This window comes from Chiloscyllium plagiosum, chromosome 23 (assembly GCF_004010195.1).
Source record: "Chiloscyllium plagiosum isolate BGI_BamShark_2017 chromosome 23, ASM401019v2, whole genome shotgun sequence".
In the NCBI taxonomy this organism is placed as follows: Eukaryota; Metazoa; Chordata; class Chondrichthyes; order Orectolobiformes; family Hemiscylliidae; genus Chiloscyllium; species Chiloscyllium plagiosum.
In genome coordinates this window covers 6,399,901-6,421,339 of record NC_057732.1, presented here as the reverse complement: position 1 = coordinate 6,421,339, position 21,439 = coordinate 6,399,901, and the positions used below count along the sequence as shown (strand labels likewise).

Below are 21,439 nucleotides of genomic sequence, written 5' to 3'. Positions count from 1 at the left end.
CCCTGACTCATTTTGGGATTGCCATGTTGGTGAAGGGGCTGTCTTCCAAATGTTCCACCTTTTCTCTCAGATGGATGTAAAAGATGCAAGGCCACCATTTTAAAAAAGAGCTGGCTCTTTTCTGTGTCTCAATCCACTGCTTCTCTAACCCAGACAAGATTTTGGGGTCATGACCTCTGAGGCAACACTGCCCTCTGTAAGGGTCTGAACAAGCCTTAAGAAGTTTGTAATCCCTTTAAATCCTCATATTTTCTTTCATGGTGGATAGGTTTTGTAGAAAACAGATTTTTTCACCAACAGTTTTGGAACTGGAACCAGAACCAGGCCTCCAATCAGGCTGCAACCACCTTAAAAACGCTGTGGATTAAACACTTTACCTCCATAGTTGCCCCATCACAGTTTCTGCTCACCACTGTCCCCCTTCCACAGTTCTTCCCCCACCCCTCACCAAACCCATGGTTCTTGGGAGGGGAGGGAGGGGGGGAGAAAGAGAGGAGGAGGATGAGATCAGGACAACTTTTGAGGTTTGAAATGAGGGCATAGTCAGGGAAAGCTGCAGAGAGTGTTGGTCTAGTTCAACATTTAATCCTGGAGCAATATCTCATTTTTGGTTGTGGGAGCTTGCTGTGTGCAAATTGACTGCTGTATTTCCACATGTTATAATGGAAACCATGTTTCAAAAGTATTTCACTCAACTACAAAACCCTCAAATCCTAAAAGGTGGCTAAGGCACTTTATAAATACAAGTTTATCCATTCTGCGCAAAGTGAAATATTCATCCAATTCCACTCCCCATCGCTCTACCAATAGTATCCATGTCTTCAAATACCCGGAAAGACAGAAAATTCCCTTCCAAATCTCTCTCCCTCTAGTACTAAGATCATCCTCTTTCAATTGCATTTCTACTTGACCTAAGATCACCTTCTTTGGATCCAATGTCTATTTTTGCTCAGTTAGCCTGTTGCCAAACGCCAGGAGCCATTTCCCAAGGTAAATAAAAATAGTGCTTGTATCAATGTAAGTCACTGTCGTTGCCTTCATCACCTGCCTGAGCCAATTCTAAAACCTTGATCTTCCCTTGATATAGCACACCACAGGCTTCAGCAAACCCGTCACTTTAGAGGGTGCCTCAGTGAGACAGATGGGAGTTGCTCCAGGAGCCAATGTGTACGAGGTATGGTCCCATTTCAATTTACACCAGAAGAGCAGAGCACGTCAAGGTAAACTGTATGCAAACAAACTTAGAGTACAGAATGTCTTTGCACCTTTCAAATTGCACGATCGTTTTCTAACACGCACCATCTGCTGAACTAAATTCCTGAAAATTCCTGACTCTTATGAAAAAAAAGCTGAAGAAATCTGAGCCACACAAAGGTAAATGAATCAAAAGTGCATGTAAAAACTGAAAAACAAACTTCATGTTTACAAATATCTGTAACGCTACAAATTTGGTATAAATTACTATTAGTTGGAGTTGGAGTGTGTTGGAGTTTGGTGGAGAGTTAAAACAAAGGCTCCAGTGGAAGTGAAATCCTGTACACATCAGCCATGATGTGGCTGAATAGGGGGAACAAGTTAGGGGAGAGGAGTGGGCCAAATGGCCTCCTCCTGTTCCCATCTTAACAGAGTGACTTTTCCCAACTAAATGCACTGAGAGAACTGAAATCAGTGGTTTAAGCAGACAACCTTCACTCTGGGGTTAAAGGAATTGACACCACACAGCTGTGCATTTTAAAGTGAAAGCATTCTTCAGAATCTCTTAGTTGAAGACAGTGAGATTGTGACTGACAGTCACCACTCTCTGTTACCTCTCACACTTTATAGGATAAAGCTTTCCACATCAAAAGGTGGAGCTGATGGCACTGAGTCAGGCTATGTCATCACAAAAAACATCCAAAGAAGCAAAGATATCCCAAACAGACAACTGCAGGTTCGAATCCTGGCACTGACTGTCACTTTGAAATGCTACACAGTGTTTAATTGTATGGGCTCGGGGCAGATCTGGTTAAACACAAGAGAATGTGTTCAGCTCGCTGTGGAGTTGAACTTTCCACAGCAGTATTTCTGTCACTGTCAACTGTGGCTCAGCGTATCCCAGTCAGAAAGCGGTGTGTTCAAAGTCCAATTCCAGAGACATCGAGACTTTTACTGCAGGAATGCTGTACAGGTGAGGAAGCTGTCTTTTGCATTCATCATGAATCCTATGTTGGATGTTGGACAGTTTTTTGAAGAACACACAGGAAAGTTCTCACCAGCGTCCCAGCAAATAGTTAAAGCAAATACATTAAAATAAATTACAGAAACTTAAGATCAAGATGATAGGCCATTCAGCCTGTTGTTCCAATCAATAAGGTCAATCTCTACCTTGGCCCCATTAATATACCTTGATTCTGTAAGCCTTAACACCTTCACTGACAAGAATACTAATTTTATCGCTATTTGTGGAAGCTTGCTCTACATAAGCTGATATGCCACACTTCCTACAGTACAACAGAATTTCAGAAAGACAGTATTTCAAAGTCACAGAAGTCGCTATGTAAATGCAAATCTTTCATTTATGAACACTCTGGAGTTCAATAATGTGACATTCACTCATTCTTCATAATCTCAAAGCATCCATGCAAGAGAATGTGTTGACAGCACTCTGCCTGATCTTGCAACAAACTTGCTGATCAGGAGACTGGGCTAGGATGACAGGAGCAAAAGAGTTCAGAGTGAGATGAAGGCTCCCTCCAGCAGCCATCTAAATACTGGATTATTTAATCTGAAGCACTCCTCTGCTACAGTTAGGCTATCAGTCTGACTCGTGTCGTTCAAAGTCCTCTGTCACAGCTTGGGGAGGGTGCTTGCAGCCAACTCCTGACCACGCCAGCAGCTAGGAGTCTCCACAGCACAGGCTGAAGTTCAGTAAAATACCCAACCTTGCTTCAGTTGGTAACACTGTCATCTCCTGGCCATTATGTAAAAATGTAAGAAATAGGAGTTAATGTAGGCCATTGAGCCCATCAAGTCTGCTGTGCCAGTCAAGAAATGATTGCTGATTTATCTATCTCAATTACAACTTCCTACACTAACTCTACATCCTGTAATTCCCTCATATCCAAACATCTATCAACCTCTGTTCTGACTACGTGCAAAAGTGATTCTCTGGGGTACAGAAGTCCAATGATTCATGGCCTTTGAGTGAAGAAATTTCTCCTCACCTTAGTTTTAAATGTGTTCAGAGACTGTGAACCCATGAGCTATTTAAAGGCTATGGTTTTAAATCCCATGCCAGAAATTAGAGCACATTACCAATGCGGACTTGTCAGAGACATCATCTTTCAGGTAAGATGGTAAGCTGAGGTCCTGTATACCCTGTCAGATGGACATAAACATTCCCACAGAATGGTTTTGGAGAACAGCCGAGGTATTGCTGAAGATCAAGACATGCCATTGATACTCATCACCTCATACTCATCAAGACAATAGATGATTTCTAAGGAATATGAGAAAAGTGTGCTGATTCATTTACAAATTGTCTCTTATCCCATTGCCATGGAGAATGCACCAGGAAACTAGAGTTGACTAGGTTTTGTCAAAAAAAGATACAATGCCTAAACATGTTCCTTTTTCTGCAGAGGGCAGGTCCCTGCATATGAATATTTGTTACTTTCTGCAAGCATTAAGTCAGTCACATTGTGAGCCCAGCTGATAATCTTAACTTGGTCATTAGTATAATTGTTAGCACACTCATTGTTATTCAGCTAATACTGTCCAATTGCAGAATCATCTCACTTTAGTCAGTAGGTTCTGAGTTTAGCAAGTACTCTGCCTATTGCAAACGACCTCCACCAATTAGCATGTTTTTTTCTCCTCATGTGACGTAACTTGTTGCTCCCTTTGAATTTTGGCATTCTTGCATCTGTCAGATCCAGAGATCAAAACGATCGACAGTATGCTTCCTTTCTCAACAATACCCATGTTAGGTGCTAGCAAATGAATTACAGCAAGAATATTATCGCTGATGTTACAGGCAGTATTTGTATTTCAACCAACATCACTAAACCAGGCAAAGTGCATTGCCAATATTTTGGGTGTTTGGTGCTTGCTTTGTTAAAATTGCCTACTACATTTCAAACATCATAGCAGATTTGATTCACTTTGAAAAGTACTCCATTGGACACAAAACACTTCAGGCTGTCCCAACACAATTCGAATCAGGCCAGCAAAGCCCAGAGTAGAACTACCGGCAATTACCAAGAAAAAATGTTTGCTACCTCAAACTTCTTATCAAGGTGAGGACACAGTTCATAAGAAAAAGCTGCCAGGTTCAGTGAGAAATGTTCACCTTGGCAGAAATTCACTGACTCTAATGTCAGACTCTGAGGTTCAATTATGCTCAAATTGAGAACAGATGACAATTAATAAATCGATAGGCTAAATAATAAAATTACAGGCAGTGGCTTTCTAAAGTGGAAACAGAAACTGCTGAAGACGTACAGCTGAGCAGTCTACATTCGTAATGATGAAGGCCCTTTCTCTGACTCCAGTTTTGAAGGATCCATATGCTGACATGCATGCAGATATGATAATGAGTGTCAGCTTATTCAGTTCACTGGAAAACTGGTTTGTGATACAGAGTGATGCCAACAGTGTGAGTTCAACTCCCATCACCTGCTGGAGTTACCATGGACTCTCTTTCTCAAACATTCCCCTTGTCTGAGGCATGGTGACCCTTAAGTTAAACTACTACCTGTCATCTCTCTCTCCCTCTCTAACAAGACAGCAGCTCCATGGTCTGGTAAGACTACGACAACTTTACCTTTTACCATTCTTTTTAACATATATATTTTTGCTTACAGAGGTTGTCTGCATTACTAAAGCATATCTAATTTAAACTGAGCTTATTTTAATTCTCTATTCATTAATTGTGGAAATAATTAACATGTCCCGTAAACAGATTGTAATCCAACCCATGAGATCTGTGAGCTCTTGAGGGAGTCACAGCTGAAGTGTCTTGTTCAAACTTTCATAGAATCCTGCACATCTCTAGCTTGTGGGAGGAAACTGGAGCAGACCACGCAGACACAGGGACAATGTGCAAACTGCACACAGACAGACAATCGCCCGAGGCTGGAATCGAACCCTGATCTCCTGACACTGTAAGGCAGCAGTGCTAACCACTGAGCCACCCTGCCACCCCACCTTGCCTTCAGAACACTACACTGATGGCAGGGTATAACCAAGGTAGAGGGGCTGCACCCTGTTTGTACGCAGGCTCCCTGACAAACAGTATTTGAAAGCCACTCCACTGTTGTCTAGAATGAGACCCTATCCCACTCTATTCTCAGATTAGCAGTAATAGCCACTTTCCTTCCTCCGGCCTAGGAGTGGGTGTAGGGGGAGCTGCAGATAAAGGGGGTGATGGGGGCAGGGTGGTGAAGTGGGGATAGGTAAAGACAGGTAGAGGGTACGACCTGGTTGGTGAATGGGAGGAATGAATCCATTAGGTGGCTGGGAGGTGCGGAAGGGAGGGAGAGGGGCTGGGAAGGGAGGTTATTTGAAATTGGAGCACTCAACATTAAGTCCTCTGAGCTGTAGGCTGCCCAGGCTGAAGGTTAGGTGTTGTTCCTCCAATTTGCATGTTTGGTTCATTGTGGCAACGGAGGAGGCCAAGGATAGAAGTGAGAAGGGGAGTTCTGTTTTATCCTGCGGGCCCAGCTGAGATGCTTGGTGAACCATTCCCTAGGATTACGGCCGGACCTTGCAGTCACCGCCCACTTTAATTCCCCTTCCCATTGCCATTGCCAATCTGACATGACCATCCTTGGCCTCCTCCATTGCTACAATGAATCACATTGCAAATTGGAGGAATAACACCCCACCTTCCACCTGGGCAGCCTACAGTCCGGAGGACTCAACATGGAGTCCTCCAATTTCAACTAACCTCCCTTCCCAGCCTCTCCCTCCCACTGCTCCCTGCTGCCAACCGGATTCATTCCTCCCATTGAACACTACACTGATGGCAGGGTATAACCAAGGTAGAGGGGCTGCACCCTGTTTGTACGCAGGCTCCCTGACAAACAGTATTTGAAAGCCACTCCACTCCACTGACACCTGTCTTCACCTATCCCCACTTCACCACCCTGCCCCCACCAGCCCCTTTATCTGCAGTTCCCCCTACACCCACCCCACCCCCAGTCCTGAAGAAGGGTTTCACCCGACTTCTCCACCTCCTGCCTGTCTACTTTGGATTCCAGCATCTGCAGGGGGTTTTGTTGTCTCTCAATCTCCCTCCCTCCAGCTAATTGTTGGTCCACCCAAGGAGTGTCCACCTAATCAGACTTCAGGCCAGTTTAAGGGGCAAGGGGAGATGGAGCTTCGAGAACGGGGGTGGGGGAGCTACTGAAGGGGAATTGCAAAGTCCCACGAAATTCTTCACCAAGCCCCCTCTCATCTGCGGGGGAGGGAGCGGAAGGAGGAAAAGACAGATCTTGATCCTGAAAACTTCAGCAAAAAAGCACCGTTTGTTTCTCTAACGAGGGGGAAGCTGGATTACAAACAGAAGTGGCTTCGAATTACAATGTGTGTCATGTCGAGTCTCTACAAAGCAATCAGCCCAGGTCTACAAGGGAGAGGGTTTTTTTGATCACGCTAATTAACAGGCATTTTGTTTTAAACAAACAGATACAACTCTAATTGCCTGTTTTACATAATAAAGGCGAGATCTTAAAAGTGAAAGCATGCAGAGGGAGATCAGACAGATGCCTATCATGCAGACCCCGTGTGAAGTGTCTGAGGCAAAGCAGCACAAACACTGGCAGAGATAAAGGTACTTTCGCCGAGACTTGAATCGGAGCAGCAAATAAACGTAGCGATTAACTTTTTAAAAAAAAAATCAGACAGACGACAGAGAGAGAAAAATCCTAACTCCCGTTTTCAAATGCTTTCCCCCCCACATCAAAATATCTTGGCACAACTCGGTAAGTCAGATAGCCCGCAAGAAATAACATGCTCTAACATTCACAACTCGTTTTGATGCGAATCTTCCCCCAAGGTATTCTGACGAAGAGACTTCCTCAGGTTTGAGGAGATTCTGACGAGATCTCTCTCTTCTCTCCACCCCCCCGTTTTATTTTTTTTATAAATAAAACGAAAAGCCCCCATTTCTCTCTCCTTTACACTGCACAATTTAAAAGCAGTTGGACGAGCGGAATTTGTGTTAAAAGGGAATAAACCACCAGCTCCCCTCAAAAACAAACAAATCAAGTCCATCTCGTCTTGCCTGACATTACTTTTCCCAACTCTTCATCGTTAAAGCGAGGTCGGAACTGAGACTCCCGGTGAGAGGGCGAGATTAAAGAGAGAGGGACTTTACAAACGGCAGTGAAAAGTATAGAGAGAGAGAACGCGACAGAATACATGCAGCAACAGCATAATAAACTCTTGTGTAGATGTAGGCTGTGACCTTTCATTCCCCCCTCAACACTGCACGATGATTTCCATTCTATATTACGCCATTTCTTCTATGCTTTGGGGTTATTTCAACTCCATTGTTAAGCCTGAATTCATTCAGTGCTGTCCCATTCTCGGGGCAAACAAAAGCCAAGAATGAGGCAAATTTTTTTTGTGTGTAAGGCTTTTTAAAAAGGGGGGAAAAAAACAACTTTTAAAAACACACAGCCTTGCTGGGTAACTCAGCAGAACTAGCAACGAGCGCCCTATCAAATAGGAATTAAACTATTCCCATCATTATTGCACATTGCAAAGCAAAACTCTCCACGTATAGACAGAATAAAACATTTGACACAAGCCGAGAGTTGCACAAACCCCACGTGAAACGTGCACCTTGTCCATTCCACCTCCCCCCACCCACCACACCCCGAAAAAAACTTTCCCTTGTCAAAATCACAACATTTCAACTTTTTTTTTGCATAAACATTATAAAGAATTTCAAAAGGAGTGGATTGCACAGCAAAACAAACAATCAGCGAGCAAACTGCTAACCTCTGTCCCGCTCCGGGGGGAGAGGCGGGGGGGGGGGTGAGATGCACAGACCCAGGCGGAAAGCGGTGATTTTTTTTTTGTTGCTTTTTTTTTTGCTTGTTTTAAGCTCCTTGTTCGACCCGGGGAAAGCGAACGGCAGCGCGGGCAACTCTCAAAACCAGCCAACGTCAAAGCCAGTCCCTGGGAAGGAGGGAAAGGGGAGGAGAGGGAGTCCCAGCAGCAGCAGCAACAGCAGAACTAAAAGCCACGATCTAAACAAGCCTGAGGGTGAGGGAGAGATCTGGACAGAGAGACAGTGCGAAGTGAACGCATGTTTAAGCAGGGGAGACTTGTTAAAAAGCGTGCTTACTCGCCAACTAATGTGTGTGTTACCTAGTGATTGGACTAAAAGGAGGAGGGGTGACGGGATGTACAGAGGGAAACAAGGCAGGAAAAAGAAATTGATTGGGGGGGGGGGAGGTGGAAGCTGTTTTAGGAGCTCTTTATTAACCCCCTCCCCCCAAAAAATAAACAAAGTCCCATGCAGTTTGGAGAGACGGTACCTGGTTCTGTTGATGATCTGGGGTCTTCGACGTGGCGCACAGAGGGAGACAGGGAGAGACAGAGATGTGTGTGTGTGTTGCTGCTGCTGTCAAGGGCGATGCAGGATCCCCGAGCTGGTCATAAGGCGGCTGGAGCTAAACAACAAAAGGCAACAATAGGGCGAGGACAGTGAGCCGCTCTGTGTGTGTGTGTGTGTGTGTGAGAGAGAGAGGCGCTCCTGGCTCAGCTCACAGCCCCGCACAGCTCCCCTCCCCTCCCAACACACACACACACACTGACTCACACCTCCCTCTCACTTTAAACAGCCCCCGTGCCTTTTCATCAACCCACAAGCCATCTCCCCAACTCCCAGGTAACAGCGGCTTAAGGAGCCCCCCACTCTCTGGGGATTAAAACAAAAGGGCAGAGAGGGACGCCAATCTCAGCCCCGGAACACCGTGCTTTCTCCTGGCCTCTCTATTCCACCCTCCCCTCCCCTTCCAGAGCTGTCATTCTCCAGCCATCAATTGACAGCGGCCATGTCGCAGGCATTTAAAGCATTTCCCAGCGTGCAGCATGAGCAGCCGGAGATCAATGATCAGACAGGGTGGCGAGCAGGGTCTGTCACTGTGTGTGTGCGTGTAGCCCTGTGTGGATTACTCTCTGTCTATCTCCATTCTGAGTGTGTGTCACTGTCATTGCGTGTCACTGTTCGTGTGTCACTGTGTATAAGTGTGTGTCACTGTCACTGTGTGTATCACTGTCTGTATGTCACTCTATTTGTCACTCTGTGTCATTGTCTGTGTGTCACCGTGTGTCACAATCTGTGTATCACCAGTTGTGCATCACAGTGTCACTGTCTACGTGTGTCACTGTCACTGTTTGTGTGTCTGTGTGTGTCACCATGTGTCACACAGTCTGTGTATCACTAGCTGTACGTATCGCAGTGTCACTGTTTGTGTGTGTCACTCTGTGTCACTATCATTGTCTGGGTGTGTCACTGTGTACATGTCGCTGTCACTCCAAATCTGTATCTCACTTTAAATGAGTGTCACAGTATGTGTGTCATTGTGTGTCTTTGTGTGTCACTATCTGTGTGTCACAGTATTTGTCACTGTGTCCATGAGTGTTCATGTCACAGTGTTTTAGTGTCTCCTTTTCTGTGTCACTGCCATTTTATGTGTGCACTGTGTCACTCCAAGTGTGTGTCAATGTATGTATGTCACTCTGTGTGGCACTGTGTGTGTCTTTCTTTGCCTGACATTGTCACTGTGTGTGGAACTGTGTCACTCTGTGTCACTAAATGTGTGTCATTGTGATATTGTGACTATGTGTCTCCGTCTGTGTCACTGTCTGTCTGTGCCACTCCAAGTACGTGTATCACTGCTTATGTGTCTTTTTTGTGTGTCACTGTCACTGTATTTGTCTCACTGTGTGAGTGTGTCACTTTACGTGTTACTATGTGGATGCCATTGCATGTGCATCTTTCTTTGTGTGTCTCTGTCACTGTCTGTGTGTCACTGTGTGCCACTGTGTGTCACTGTATATGTGTCTTTCTTTGTGTGTCACAGTGCATGTCACTTCAAGTGTATGTGTTAATATGAGAATCAGTGTATCAATGTGTATGTATGTCACTGTTGCTCTGAGTGTATATGTGTCATTGTGTTACTGTGAATACATGTCATCATGTATCATTGCACATGTGTTACTGTGTGTCCTTCACTTTATCACTGTGTCACTTTCTGTGCTCAGAGTTAGTGTGTGCCACTGTCATTAAGTTTGTCTGTTGGTGTGTCAGTGTCTATATTTTCAAATGTAATTAACTTGGTGCCTGTTTGTATCTGTGTAAATATATCTGCCAATGACTGTGACATTTTCGTGGTGTCTGTCTCAGCCTGTGGGCCTAAGTGTGTGTCACTTTCTGTGTCTGTGTATGCCATTGTGTCTATAAGTCTGACACTATATTGTGTGTCACTGTGTCTCTCTGTAGCACTGTCTGTATTTCTGTCACTGTTTCTGTTTCTATCAGTATGTCTTACACCATGTCTACGTTTATCACTGTTTGTGTGTCACTGCTTAGGTCGCTTTGTGCTTATCTGTCTATATATCTGTATCTGCGTGTCCATGTGTTTGAGTGGCTGTTTTCACCTGTGTATCTTTGTCTATGTGTTTTGTGTGCCCCCTAATCTATGTGGCTGTATTTACTATATCTGTGTATTTCTGTAGCTATGTCTGTTCTTGTATCTACGAGGTTGTGTGATTATCTGTGCCTCTGTATCTTTCTTTCTGTGTTGTGCGTCCCTGTGTCTATGGGGTTGTGTGTTTACTTGTGTCTCCGTGTCTCTCTCTGTGTTGGTGTGTCGTCACATGGAGGACCATTGCCCCAACAAGTCAGCGTCAACCTCCGAACTCCCAAAACCGGCCCTCCACAAAGAATCCAGGCACCACATACACCCTCACTTATCCTTCAGTCATCACATCTTTCCCTTCATCCTACTATCCTCACCGTTTCTCCCCTAGCCCCAGTGGCTGGAACCGACACTAATTGATCAAATTAGTTCGAGTTTTCAAGTGAAGGAATTTTTTCACTGCCCCGGCGACAGTTTATTATAAAGACAGAAAAAAAATTGGAAACGTTTATATTCTGAAAGATGCGGGGTTTGTTCACCTGTTCTCAAATGGTTCCAAAGACACTCAGGGGTTGATATTTCTAAGAAAATTGTACATTCTATAAAGTAGCACCGATTAACAATGTCTGTTTCTGTTGCGCTTCTTTTAAATGCGAGTTAGACGCATTTTATTTGTTATCACTTTCTGCCGTGCTCCCTGAATCAATCCATTACTTTTGTTCCACATTTCAGTGTAAATATGTATCGTTCCACTTGCTTGGACCTTTTTAGTTTGTTTAACGAAATCAATATAGAGCTGGGTTCACACAGCACCGTGCGTCTGTTATCTCTCTCGGAGCTTTTCTGACCGACCCTGTCTCTTCCTGCAGCTTTCTGCCTTACTTTATTGTCTCTCTCCTGGTTCTGCCTCTCCCTGAGTCTCCGTCTTTGTCCCTCCTCAGTGCACGTGTCTCACTATGTCTCTGTCTATGTCCTTCTGTCTTCCTTTGTCTCTCTATCTGTTTCTCTCTGTCTTCGTGCTCCCCCGTGCATCCCTCCCTCTGTCTCAATTTGTATGACGGTCTCAGTCTGTAAGTCTTTCTATCTGTCTCCCTCTTTCTCTTCAATGTCTTGCAATCAATGCATGTCTCTCTGGTTTTCTTTATCTCCATTTGTATATCTGTCTTCATCCATCTCTTGCTCTGTATTCTCTCTTCTCCATCTCTCGAAAACACTCTCTCAATCTTTCTCTTGCACTGTACGTCATTCCCACTCTCCATCTCTCTCTCTGTCATTCCCACTCTCCATCTCTCTCCCTCTCTGTCACTCGCTACCTCCACCTTTGTCTATGGGTAAAAACAATGACTGCAGATGCTGGAAACCAGATTCTGGATTAGAGTGGTGCTGGAAAAGCACAGCAGTTCAGGCAGCATCCGAGGAGCAGGAAAATCGACGTTTCGGGCAAAAGTCCTTCATCAGGAATAGAGGCAGATGAAGGAATGATTTGGAGATGCCAGTGTTGGACTGGGGCGTACAAAGTTAAAAATCACACACCAGGTTTAACTGGAAGCACACTAGCTTTCGGAGCGCCGCTCCTTCATCGGGTGATTGTGTTGGATTATAACCTGGTGTTGTGTGATTTTTAACTTTAAACAAATGAAGGAAAGTATACTTGAAGCAGCTCGTCCCGTTTGAATTAAACATAATTTAAATTGTGCCGTCCCCATTCCAGATACATCCAGTCTCTACACAGACCCTCTTTTATTTTACTAATCCCCTCTGCAAATAACGTTTTCATTGGTGAACGCAGATATATAACTCTTGTTTACTGCTCGCTAGGAAACTGCAGATTTACAAAAAATGTTGTCTGCGTTTAACAGATCAAGGGCCCATTGTAATATTTAACCAAGAGAAGTGAGAACACAAACTGCTCTTCCAGATTGAATAAAATGCTCCCGCTTCTCTCTCTATTGATCCCTAGTCTATGTCAACTTGCAGGATTTGGGGTTTGACTCAACACAGGCAGCGGGCTGCTGTTTACTCATCAGGACACCAAACCCAACGGAGCGCTGTATGTTTGAAGAGAGGGCCGGCCACTCAGGGCTACAGACGGAGTTACCCTCAGCGGCTTTGTAAACAGAACAGTCCAAAGCATTTTCAAAAGTTTTAAGCCTTTGAACTGTCCGAATCTGATGAATGATCCCGAGCCAAGGTGTGTGTGTGTGAAATGGCTATGGAATCGCACGGGGTGGGGAACCTGCTCCTTACCAGAGATGGTCACTTTTCTTTAACCTCCTACCAAGACAGTACCAGACAGACCAAAAAGTTTCTTTTTTTTCCCCCAAAAAGATCTCGTTTGGTTATCAACAGGTCTGAGCTGCGGCACGGTGTGTGTTTGCTGAGACTTGAGCGCACTTTTAATTATGTACAAAACTTAAGTGACCAGGGGACCGTTCATCAGCTTGGGTCTTAGAGAGTGTCCTCGCTGTTAAAATGAAAGGAAAATATATGATCTGTTATTTCTGTCTCCCCCCGCCCCCCCCCACCCCCAAATCTCTCAGTCAAAGGCTGTGTGTGTGTGCGGAAAATATTTTTTAAATTCACGAATGAGATTTGGGTATACTGGCTGCAACACCATTTAATTCCCACCCCTCATAGCCCAGAGAGTGGTTAAGAATCAACCACATGTGTGTATGTGGACGTGTATATATGTCTCTCTGGCCAGATTGCAGGTGTAATGGTGATGTCACTGGGGACTGGATACATACTCTGGAGATATGGGTTCAAGTCCCACCATGTCAGGTGGCGAGGTTTAATTTCTTTTAGTTTCAGAGGGTAGTGAATCTGCAATTCTTTACCGCAGAGGGCCTCTCAGCCTGAATCATTAAGGTTTTTATTCAGAGAGGTTTTTATTCAGTAAGGGAGTCAAGGCTTATGGGGAAAGAAAGGTCAGGAAATGGGATTTAATGAGGATGATCAGATCTCAATCTGATGACCTCATTAAATAGTAGAGCGGAATGGATGAGCTGGATTACCTATTTCTGCTTCTACATCTTATGGTCTTATGTGTGTATATGTAATTGGTGTGGTCTGTGTGCATATAAATGTGAGTACATGTAAATGTCCATAGAATCCCTATAGGCCATTGGGTCCAACAAGTCCACACCCACCATCTGAAGATCATCCCACCCAGACCCAGACCCCGACTCTATCCCTACTAACCCTGCATTCCACGAACCTGCACATCCCTGAACACTATTTAGCATGGTCAATCCACCCAACCTGCACAACTTTGGACATTACATGTGTGTAAGTGATGTGTTTGTATGTGTACCTGAGTGTGTGTTCTGCCTGCCGATATGCGTGTCTTATAGGTGTCTATTTCTGTGCGTGTGTTTTTGTGCACACGTAAGTGAATGTGTGATTCTATTTATGATGCGTACGTAAGTATGCACACGAACACGGTGGTTCGGTGGTTACCAGGGATTCAGGTTCGATTCCAGCCTCAGACGACTGTCTGTGTGGAGTTTGCACATTCTCCCCGTGTCTCCGGTTTCCTCTCACACTCACAAAGATGTGCAGGTCAGGTGAATTGCCAAGCTGAATTGCCCATAGTGTTCAGGAATGTGTAGGTTACGTGTATTAGTCAGGGAGTAAATGTGGAGTGTGTCTGGATGGGTTACTCTTCGAAGGGTTGGTATGGACTTGTTGGGCCGAAGGGCCTGTTTCCACACTGTAGGGATTCTTTACGTGTGTTTATGTATGTCTGTGTCACTCTGTATATGTACATATGACAAACAAGCTCATTGGCACACGTGTGATGTCTGAGTACGTCCGTATGTGTATATGTGTGAATGTATGCGCGCACATGCATGTGTGTGTATGTAAATATGTATTTGAGAATATGTGCTGTTGTGTATGAATTCACATATAAATGTATCAACTTGCTGTTAGGGCTGATTCCAGTCTCTTGCTTCACATGAATGTGTTAAATTCTTGCCAGAAAATTGCAACAAATGTTTCCCTTATGCTATAATAAACCTCCCAAACCTGCTCGATCGAAACGAATCCGTCCGTTTTCGAGGTGGGTTTGCAACTATTTTCTGTGACTAGGACCCGCGAAATTCCTAAAAAAAAAAGCCCAGGATGCTGACACGGAAATTTGCAATGGGAGTTTACAAACGAAAATACTGCCTGCAGCTTTCGATACCCGCCGTGTACCACCCTGTCAACATGCAGTGGATACAACTGACTGACGAAACTTGGAAATTAATGATTCTCAATCATTTCCACGACACTTTTCCTTTCCTGCTGTGGTCTGGGCACATCCCGCTCTGAACGAGCGAACGAAATTCCGCCGTAAAGAGAGTCAAAGTTCTTTTAGCAGCGTCACCTATTCCCAGGAGTGAGTGCCCCTATCTTATCCCAGTTTGCAACCTTGTCCTGTTTATCTGGGATGCAGCGAGGCTGGTGCAGTGGCGCAGCTTTGGCTGCGATGGCGAGGTTTTTGGGAATGATCCTGGCGAACCCTGGGAAGTCTGGCAACCACCCGCCTTGCCTCTTGCAAGGACACAGATTTTGAAGTTTGTTCGTTCAGCTCCCACTCCAGAGCGTGTGTGAGAGAGAGCTCCAAATCAAGGTTAATACTGAGGGAGTGCTGCATTCTGCAAGTCCCCACCACATGGTATTATAAGCCTCCGTAAGGTCACCCCTCAGCCTCCGACGCTCCAGGGAAAACAGCCCCAGCCTATTCCGCTTCTCCCTAACAGCTCAAATCCTCCAACCCCAGCAATATCCTTGGAAATCGTTTCTTCACCCTTTCAAGTTTAGCAATATATTTCCCATAGGAGGGAGACCAGAATTGAATACAGCGTTTCAAAAGTGGCCTAACCAATGATCAAACAAAATATTCCCTTTACCCTAACATCAGTAAAACAAGCAAAATATTAGACTATTCATTTCATACAGAGCACATGTAGAAGCTTTCTGTGTGAAAATTTGCTTCCCTTACCTGTAAGAACAAATGCACCTCAAAATCAATCGGTTGTTTCCTTGGGAGAGTTGGATCACAAACAGTGCTATGGAAGTGCAAGTACAGGGTTAAATTGCAGGTTTCACTTCTGTCAGCCCCTGCCTAGTCTCACTTGTGGAGATAGTCCAGTTCTTACAGTATCTCATTTCCCCAACCTGCACTTCACCAGCAGAAACAATCCCAGAGAAACATACCCACCAACCATATTCATGGAATCTCGACTGGACTGGACAGCCCTTCCGGAATGTGGCAGCAGACAATAGTAGGAGAGAACGGGAGGTGATGGCCGAGTGGAATTATTGCTGGACTATTAATCCAGAGACCCAGGTAAAGTTCTGGGTACCCTGATTCACATACTGACGTGGCAGATGGTTGGAATTTGACAAAATCAGACATTAAGAGTCTAATGATGACCATAAGCCCATTGCTGGCTGTGAGGAGAGCCCATCTGGTTCAGTAATGTCCTGAGAGAAACTGCCATCCTTACCTGGTCTGACCTATATGTGACTCCAAACCAACAATAATGTGGTTGAGTTTTTTTTGTGAGTTTTTTTAATTGAAAAAGATTTTTATTCTTTACAAAATCATAAAATCACAAAATGTATAACAAGCTGAGAGTATAACAACAATTACAATAAACTTACTACTCTACTCTACAAAATGAATCATAACAAAAAAAAGCTACCCATAATACAATTCAATAAATAATTGGACATAATAAAGTAAATTAAATTACACCACTCAGTGCAATCCCACCAAAGCTCCCTATTACCGAGAGAAGAATTAGCATACCCATGTTTATTCATGATTCTTCCTCTCAGGGTACCTGGCTCATCAGACCCGCGCCTTGTGGCTAAACAAATGCCCTAGTTAATATGACTGACAAATCTGCTTCTAGGTGGTTCAGAAAGGGCCACCACAACTTGTAGAAAAGTTCTGTTTTCTGGTGCACCATACTTGTAAGGAAGTCTGTAACTAATCTACGCCATCCCAGCAGGCCCAGAGGACTTTCCGAGACCCAACTCATTAAGATGTTCCTCCTTGCACAATTTGTAAGAATATTAAACAGCTTTTTCCCATGCTCAATGAAGGAAGGCAAATTTGGCAGGCCCAGGAGAAGAGACACTGGATCTACCTTGACCTCAGTCCCCAGGAACCCCCCACCCACTCCCACCCCCATGACACTCGCTATAGCACCCCAATATTTGAAAAGCTTGTGGCATGACCACAAGCCATGGGTAAGAGTGCCAATTTTGCATTTGGGGCACTATGGAGAAGCTCCCTTTTTGAATTTTGCAAGCCAGTCTGGGGCCAGATGAACCCTGTGAAGGACTTTCAGCTGCATAGCATGCATTCTATTGCAGGTCGAGATCCTTCTTATATTCTCCCAAATGTACTTCCATATCTCTGATGAAATCTTCATTCCCAAGTCTTGCCCCCAGGCCCCACAGACCCAATCAACATCTTTCAAGGTGCCACCTCCCAGAAAATGGTAAAGGGTGCTAATCGGGAGAGTATCTGCAGTCTGAAGCAGTCCCCTCTCCATGTCAGACCTATAAGGATCAATCAGAAGTGTAGTGTTTTTCTGAATAAAGCCCCTGGCCTGTAAGTAACGAAAGAGATCCCTGCTGGGCAATTCATACTTGCAACTCAACTGATTGAAGGGCACCATGACCTCCCCCTCAAATAAGTCTCTCAGACAAGAGACTGCCCTGGATGCCAATAATTTAAAACCAGAGTCCATCAATCCTGGTCAAAATCCTGGCATTCCTACTATAGGAGTGAGAAAGGAGTTTTTAGATAAACTGCCTTCACTTTGTCACATTGCTGTCCACACTTTAACTGTATTGATGACAGATGGGTTCCCACAATAGTTTGTGACTGTCCTCATCTTATCCATGAATAACGGATTAATAAGGGGGTACTTCGTCTGGGAAGCCTCAATATCCAGCCATATTGATCTCGGATCCTCACAAGCCCAATCATTTGCAAAAGATAGCAGGGTGTTTATTTGATACCTTTTAATATCTGGAAGTTCAAACCTCCACCCTTCCCTGGGGAAGGTGCAATTTGGTAAGCTTAATGAGAGGTGACCTATGACGGCAAATAAAATAACCAAGCCCACTCTTGAGTCTCCACAACGTTTGTCTAGGCAACATATTATAGCATGGGCTATAATAAGTGAGGAAGAACATTCATTTTAGTAAGATCTATTCAACCTAACCAAGATATTGGAAGGACCTCCCAACACTGAATATCCTGCCTTATCTTACTGAACAAGTGCACAAAGTTAGCATTATATAACTTGTCAAAGGCAAGAGTAATGAAAATGCCTAGTAACAGAAAACCACCTGAAAGGGAATTGAATTTCCCCTTTAAGATGGGTATTCCTCCATGGCCTCTGACTTCATAAAATTAATCTTATATCCCGAGAAAGGGCCAAATAAGTTGATATATTGTATTAAATGAGGCACAGACACTGTCGGCTTTGATAGAAAAAGGAGAACATCATCTGCGTGAAGTGTGCCACCTCTGGGGCAATTATATTGGGGTCCCCCCGGATAGCCTCCGTTAACAGCTCAATCACCAGCGTGAACAACAGCAGCGAGAGGGGACAGCCTTGTCGGCTGCCTCTACCGCTGCTAAAATTATTAGATCTTATGTCATTAGTAAGAAGCGCTGCCACAGGATCACTATATAGTATTTTCACCCATCTGGTAAAGACCCCACCGAGACCAGAATATAAAAAAATGATACGGCAACTCCACCTGGTCAAACACTTTCTCCACATCTAGGGAGACGACCAAGCCTGGAATCGACCTCTGCTGCCACACCTGGACCATATTCAGTACTCTTCTAATGTTATTAGAGGACCTACGGCCCTTAATAAAACCTGTCTGGTCCTCCTTTAAAATAAAGGGCAACACCTTCTTCTTCAATCTCTCAGAGAGGACAAGAGGCAGTCCTGAATGTACGAATAATTGTACACGTCCAGCATTGGCCCGGACAGCATGTTAATTAATTCCTTATAAAACTCACATGGAAGGCCATCCGGGCCAGGTGTCTTACCGCCTTCTGTATCTCTTGCACTGTCAAGGGAGTGTTCAAAATGGACACCTGCTCCAGAATCACACCTGGAAGGTCCAGGTTCTTAAAGAAGGACTCCATCTTCGCCAATCTGTCCTCACAGCCCTCTGACTGATACAGCTCGGAGTACAATTTCGTAAAAGCCATAATCTTTTTGGAGTTGCAAAGTCTCAATGCTTCTCTGATAAATGTGATAGATTGGGAGGCGCTCTTTTTCCTTGCCAAATAAGCCAGGTGTTTACCTGGCCTATCCCCATACTCAAATAGCCTTTGTTTCACAAAAGAGATCTCTCCCTTCGCTTTTTGAGTAAGCGCAGAATTTAGAGCAGCCCAGAGAGCTGTGATTCACTGTAACTTAATCACGGATGGCCTATCAAAGTACGCAGTCTTGGCTGCCATCAGCCAGGCCTCAAGCAGACGTTGCTGCTCTCCCCTCTGTCGTTTCCGACTAGCTGAATAAGAGATGATTATACCTCTTGCGTAGGCCTTGGCAGTCTCCCAAAGCACAGACAGGTTGCTGGCTGTGCCCGAGTTGATATCCAAGAACGCTTTAAACTTCTGTGAGAAGTACTTGATAAACTTACTATCCTTAAGGAGAAAAGGGTCCATGAGCTAATGTCGCAAACCTACCCCATTACCCCGGCCTTAACCTCCAAATACACTGCCGCATGATCAGAAATGGCTATGTTCCCAATTTTACAGGACAGCCCCGAATCCAAAAAATACTGATGGAGCACGAAATAAATCAACCCTTGTGTAACATTTGTGCGGATTGGAGAAAAAAGTGAAATCCCTACCCGCCAGGTGAAGACATCACCATACATTTCCCAATCCCAACTCCACACACAAGTCCACCAATTGTTTAGATTGTGGGGAGGTGCCCGGGGAACGCCTGGGCATCCTATCCACTGTGGGATCCATGAGGTGATTAAACTCTCCCCCTATAATAGTATGGCAGGTCCCAAGGGCAATCAACCTAGAGAGTGCATCTGACAGAAATTTGAGGGGGTGTGCTGGGGGACAGTAAACATTCAAAAAACCATACTCCTCACCATGTATTGAAGCTTTAAGAATCACAAACCACACCTATTCATCCTTAATTTGATCTAACAACTGGAATGGGAGATTCTTCTGAATGAGCATAGCCATTCCCCTGATTTTAGTGTTTAAAAAATGAAAAGATCACCTGGTCAACAACCAACCTTCCTCAACCACTGCAACTTTAGATGCTCCTTGTCATCAAGATGGGTATCTGTAACAGAGTGACATCCACCCTCTCCTTCCTAAGACTTGAAAGTACTTTATTTCTCTTAATCGGTGAGTGACTCCCCTTAATATTCCAGGTGCCATAGTTATCTAAAACAGCCTGTGAACCCCTGAGAGGAAAAACCCTATTCATGACATGCCAAGTGGAAACAGTTAAAGACTCATAGTGCCTGAAGAACATATACATAAAATCTACCAAAACAAAACTTTTAAACACTACAACTAAACCAATGCAGAAAACAGATAAGAGGACACTTTTCCCCTTGCTTATAGGGGGCACTCACACCACCCACACACACCTCCATGATTTCTTCTAGCTAAAACTGCACCCCAAACCCAGGCAAAACAAAAGTTAAAAAATACATAAATCTTATAAGCACAGGAAGTAAAAGGGAGCATTTCATCCATCCCACACATAAATCGACTTCCATTATTGCTGGAAAAAGCAAACCAAAAATTCCAACAATGCTTCCCACCAGGAAAGCGAAAAACGAAAGGAAAGAGAAAAGACAAAACAAAACAAAAGAAACAACAACAAAGGAGAACAATTACTGTCCATATTGCTTGAGCCAATCAGTCTATTTTAAAGAGTCCAAAAGGTTCTTTGCTTTCTCTGATGAGTCAAAGACATGTATAGATACTCCGTGGCTGAAACAGAACACTGCCAGGTACCTTACAGAGTACTGGTTATCCAGATCCCTCAGCTTCTTCTTTATGTCATCAAAGGTCTTCCTCGTATGGATCACAGCCGCAGAAAAGTCCTGAAAAACCATAATCTTTGACCCCTTGTAAATTAGGGCCTATGGATCCCTCCCAGCATTCTGGAAGTTTCCAACACCTTATGTTTGTCTCTATAGAACTGGAGGTGTACTAGGACTGGGCGGGGGCGTTGGTCCGACCCGGGCCTGTGCACCATGACCCGAAGAACCTGATCGATCCGCACCATCCCGCCTCAACGTCACATCCCAGAAACTGCGGCAGCCATTGCTCGGGAAAGCCGGCTGATCCCCTTCTTCTCACTCCCGCAGCCCAATAATACGAACGTTCTTTCTCCGACCTCAATTTTCCAGGTCATCAACCTGCTCCACTAAGGCCTGTACCTGCTTTTCCAGAGCATGGATCTGTTCCACTGAGGATTCGGCCGCGGTCTCCGATGCTGCGGGGTCCACCGCTCGATCTCCTCCACGCGCTGACCAAGACGCTGCACCTCCTTCTCATGCTTCTGCAGCGTGGCCGAGATCGGTTCCAGCCTGGCCCGGAATTCTTTGATCTTTTCTTGGAGTTTAACTTTCTTGGAATTTAACAAACTCCGAAGCCAGGCTTTGCTGAGCAGGTAAATCCAACGGGGCTTTCAACGTTGTGGCAGCGGGTGCGTCTATCACTTGCTTGTTCTGATCCATGTGGCCCTTTGCCTTTAGTCATCCTCCCAGTTCAC

The 21,439-nt window shown here is 44.7% G+C and overlaps 1 protein-coding gene across 3 annotated transcripts in view; it reads right to left on the bottom strand.

Moving 5' to 3' along the window:
* The window catches only part of sox5 (SRY-box transcription factor 5), a 384,221-nt gene extending 365,511 nt beyond the window's left edge, over window positions 1-18,710 (bottom strand). The window contains exon 1 of one of the 3 annotated variants that reach the window (XM_043713394.1): window positions 18,691-18,710. In XM_043713394.1, the coding sequence (XP_043569329.1) occupies window positions 18,691-18,692 (2 nt within the window). In that variant the 5' untranslated portion in view covers window positions 18,693-18,710. Of the gene's footprint in view, window positions 1-7,989; window positions 8,671-18,690 lie in introns of those variants that run through there. The other 2 variants (XM_043713395.1, XM_043713397.1) reach the window with 2 other exon arrangements.
* Between the last annotated feature and the right edge of the window lie 2,729 nt (window positions 18,711-21,439).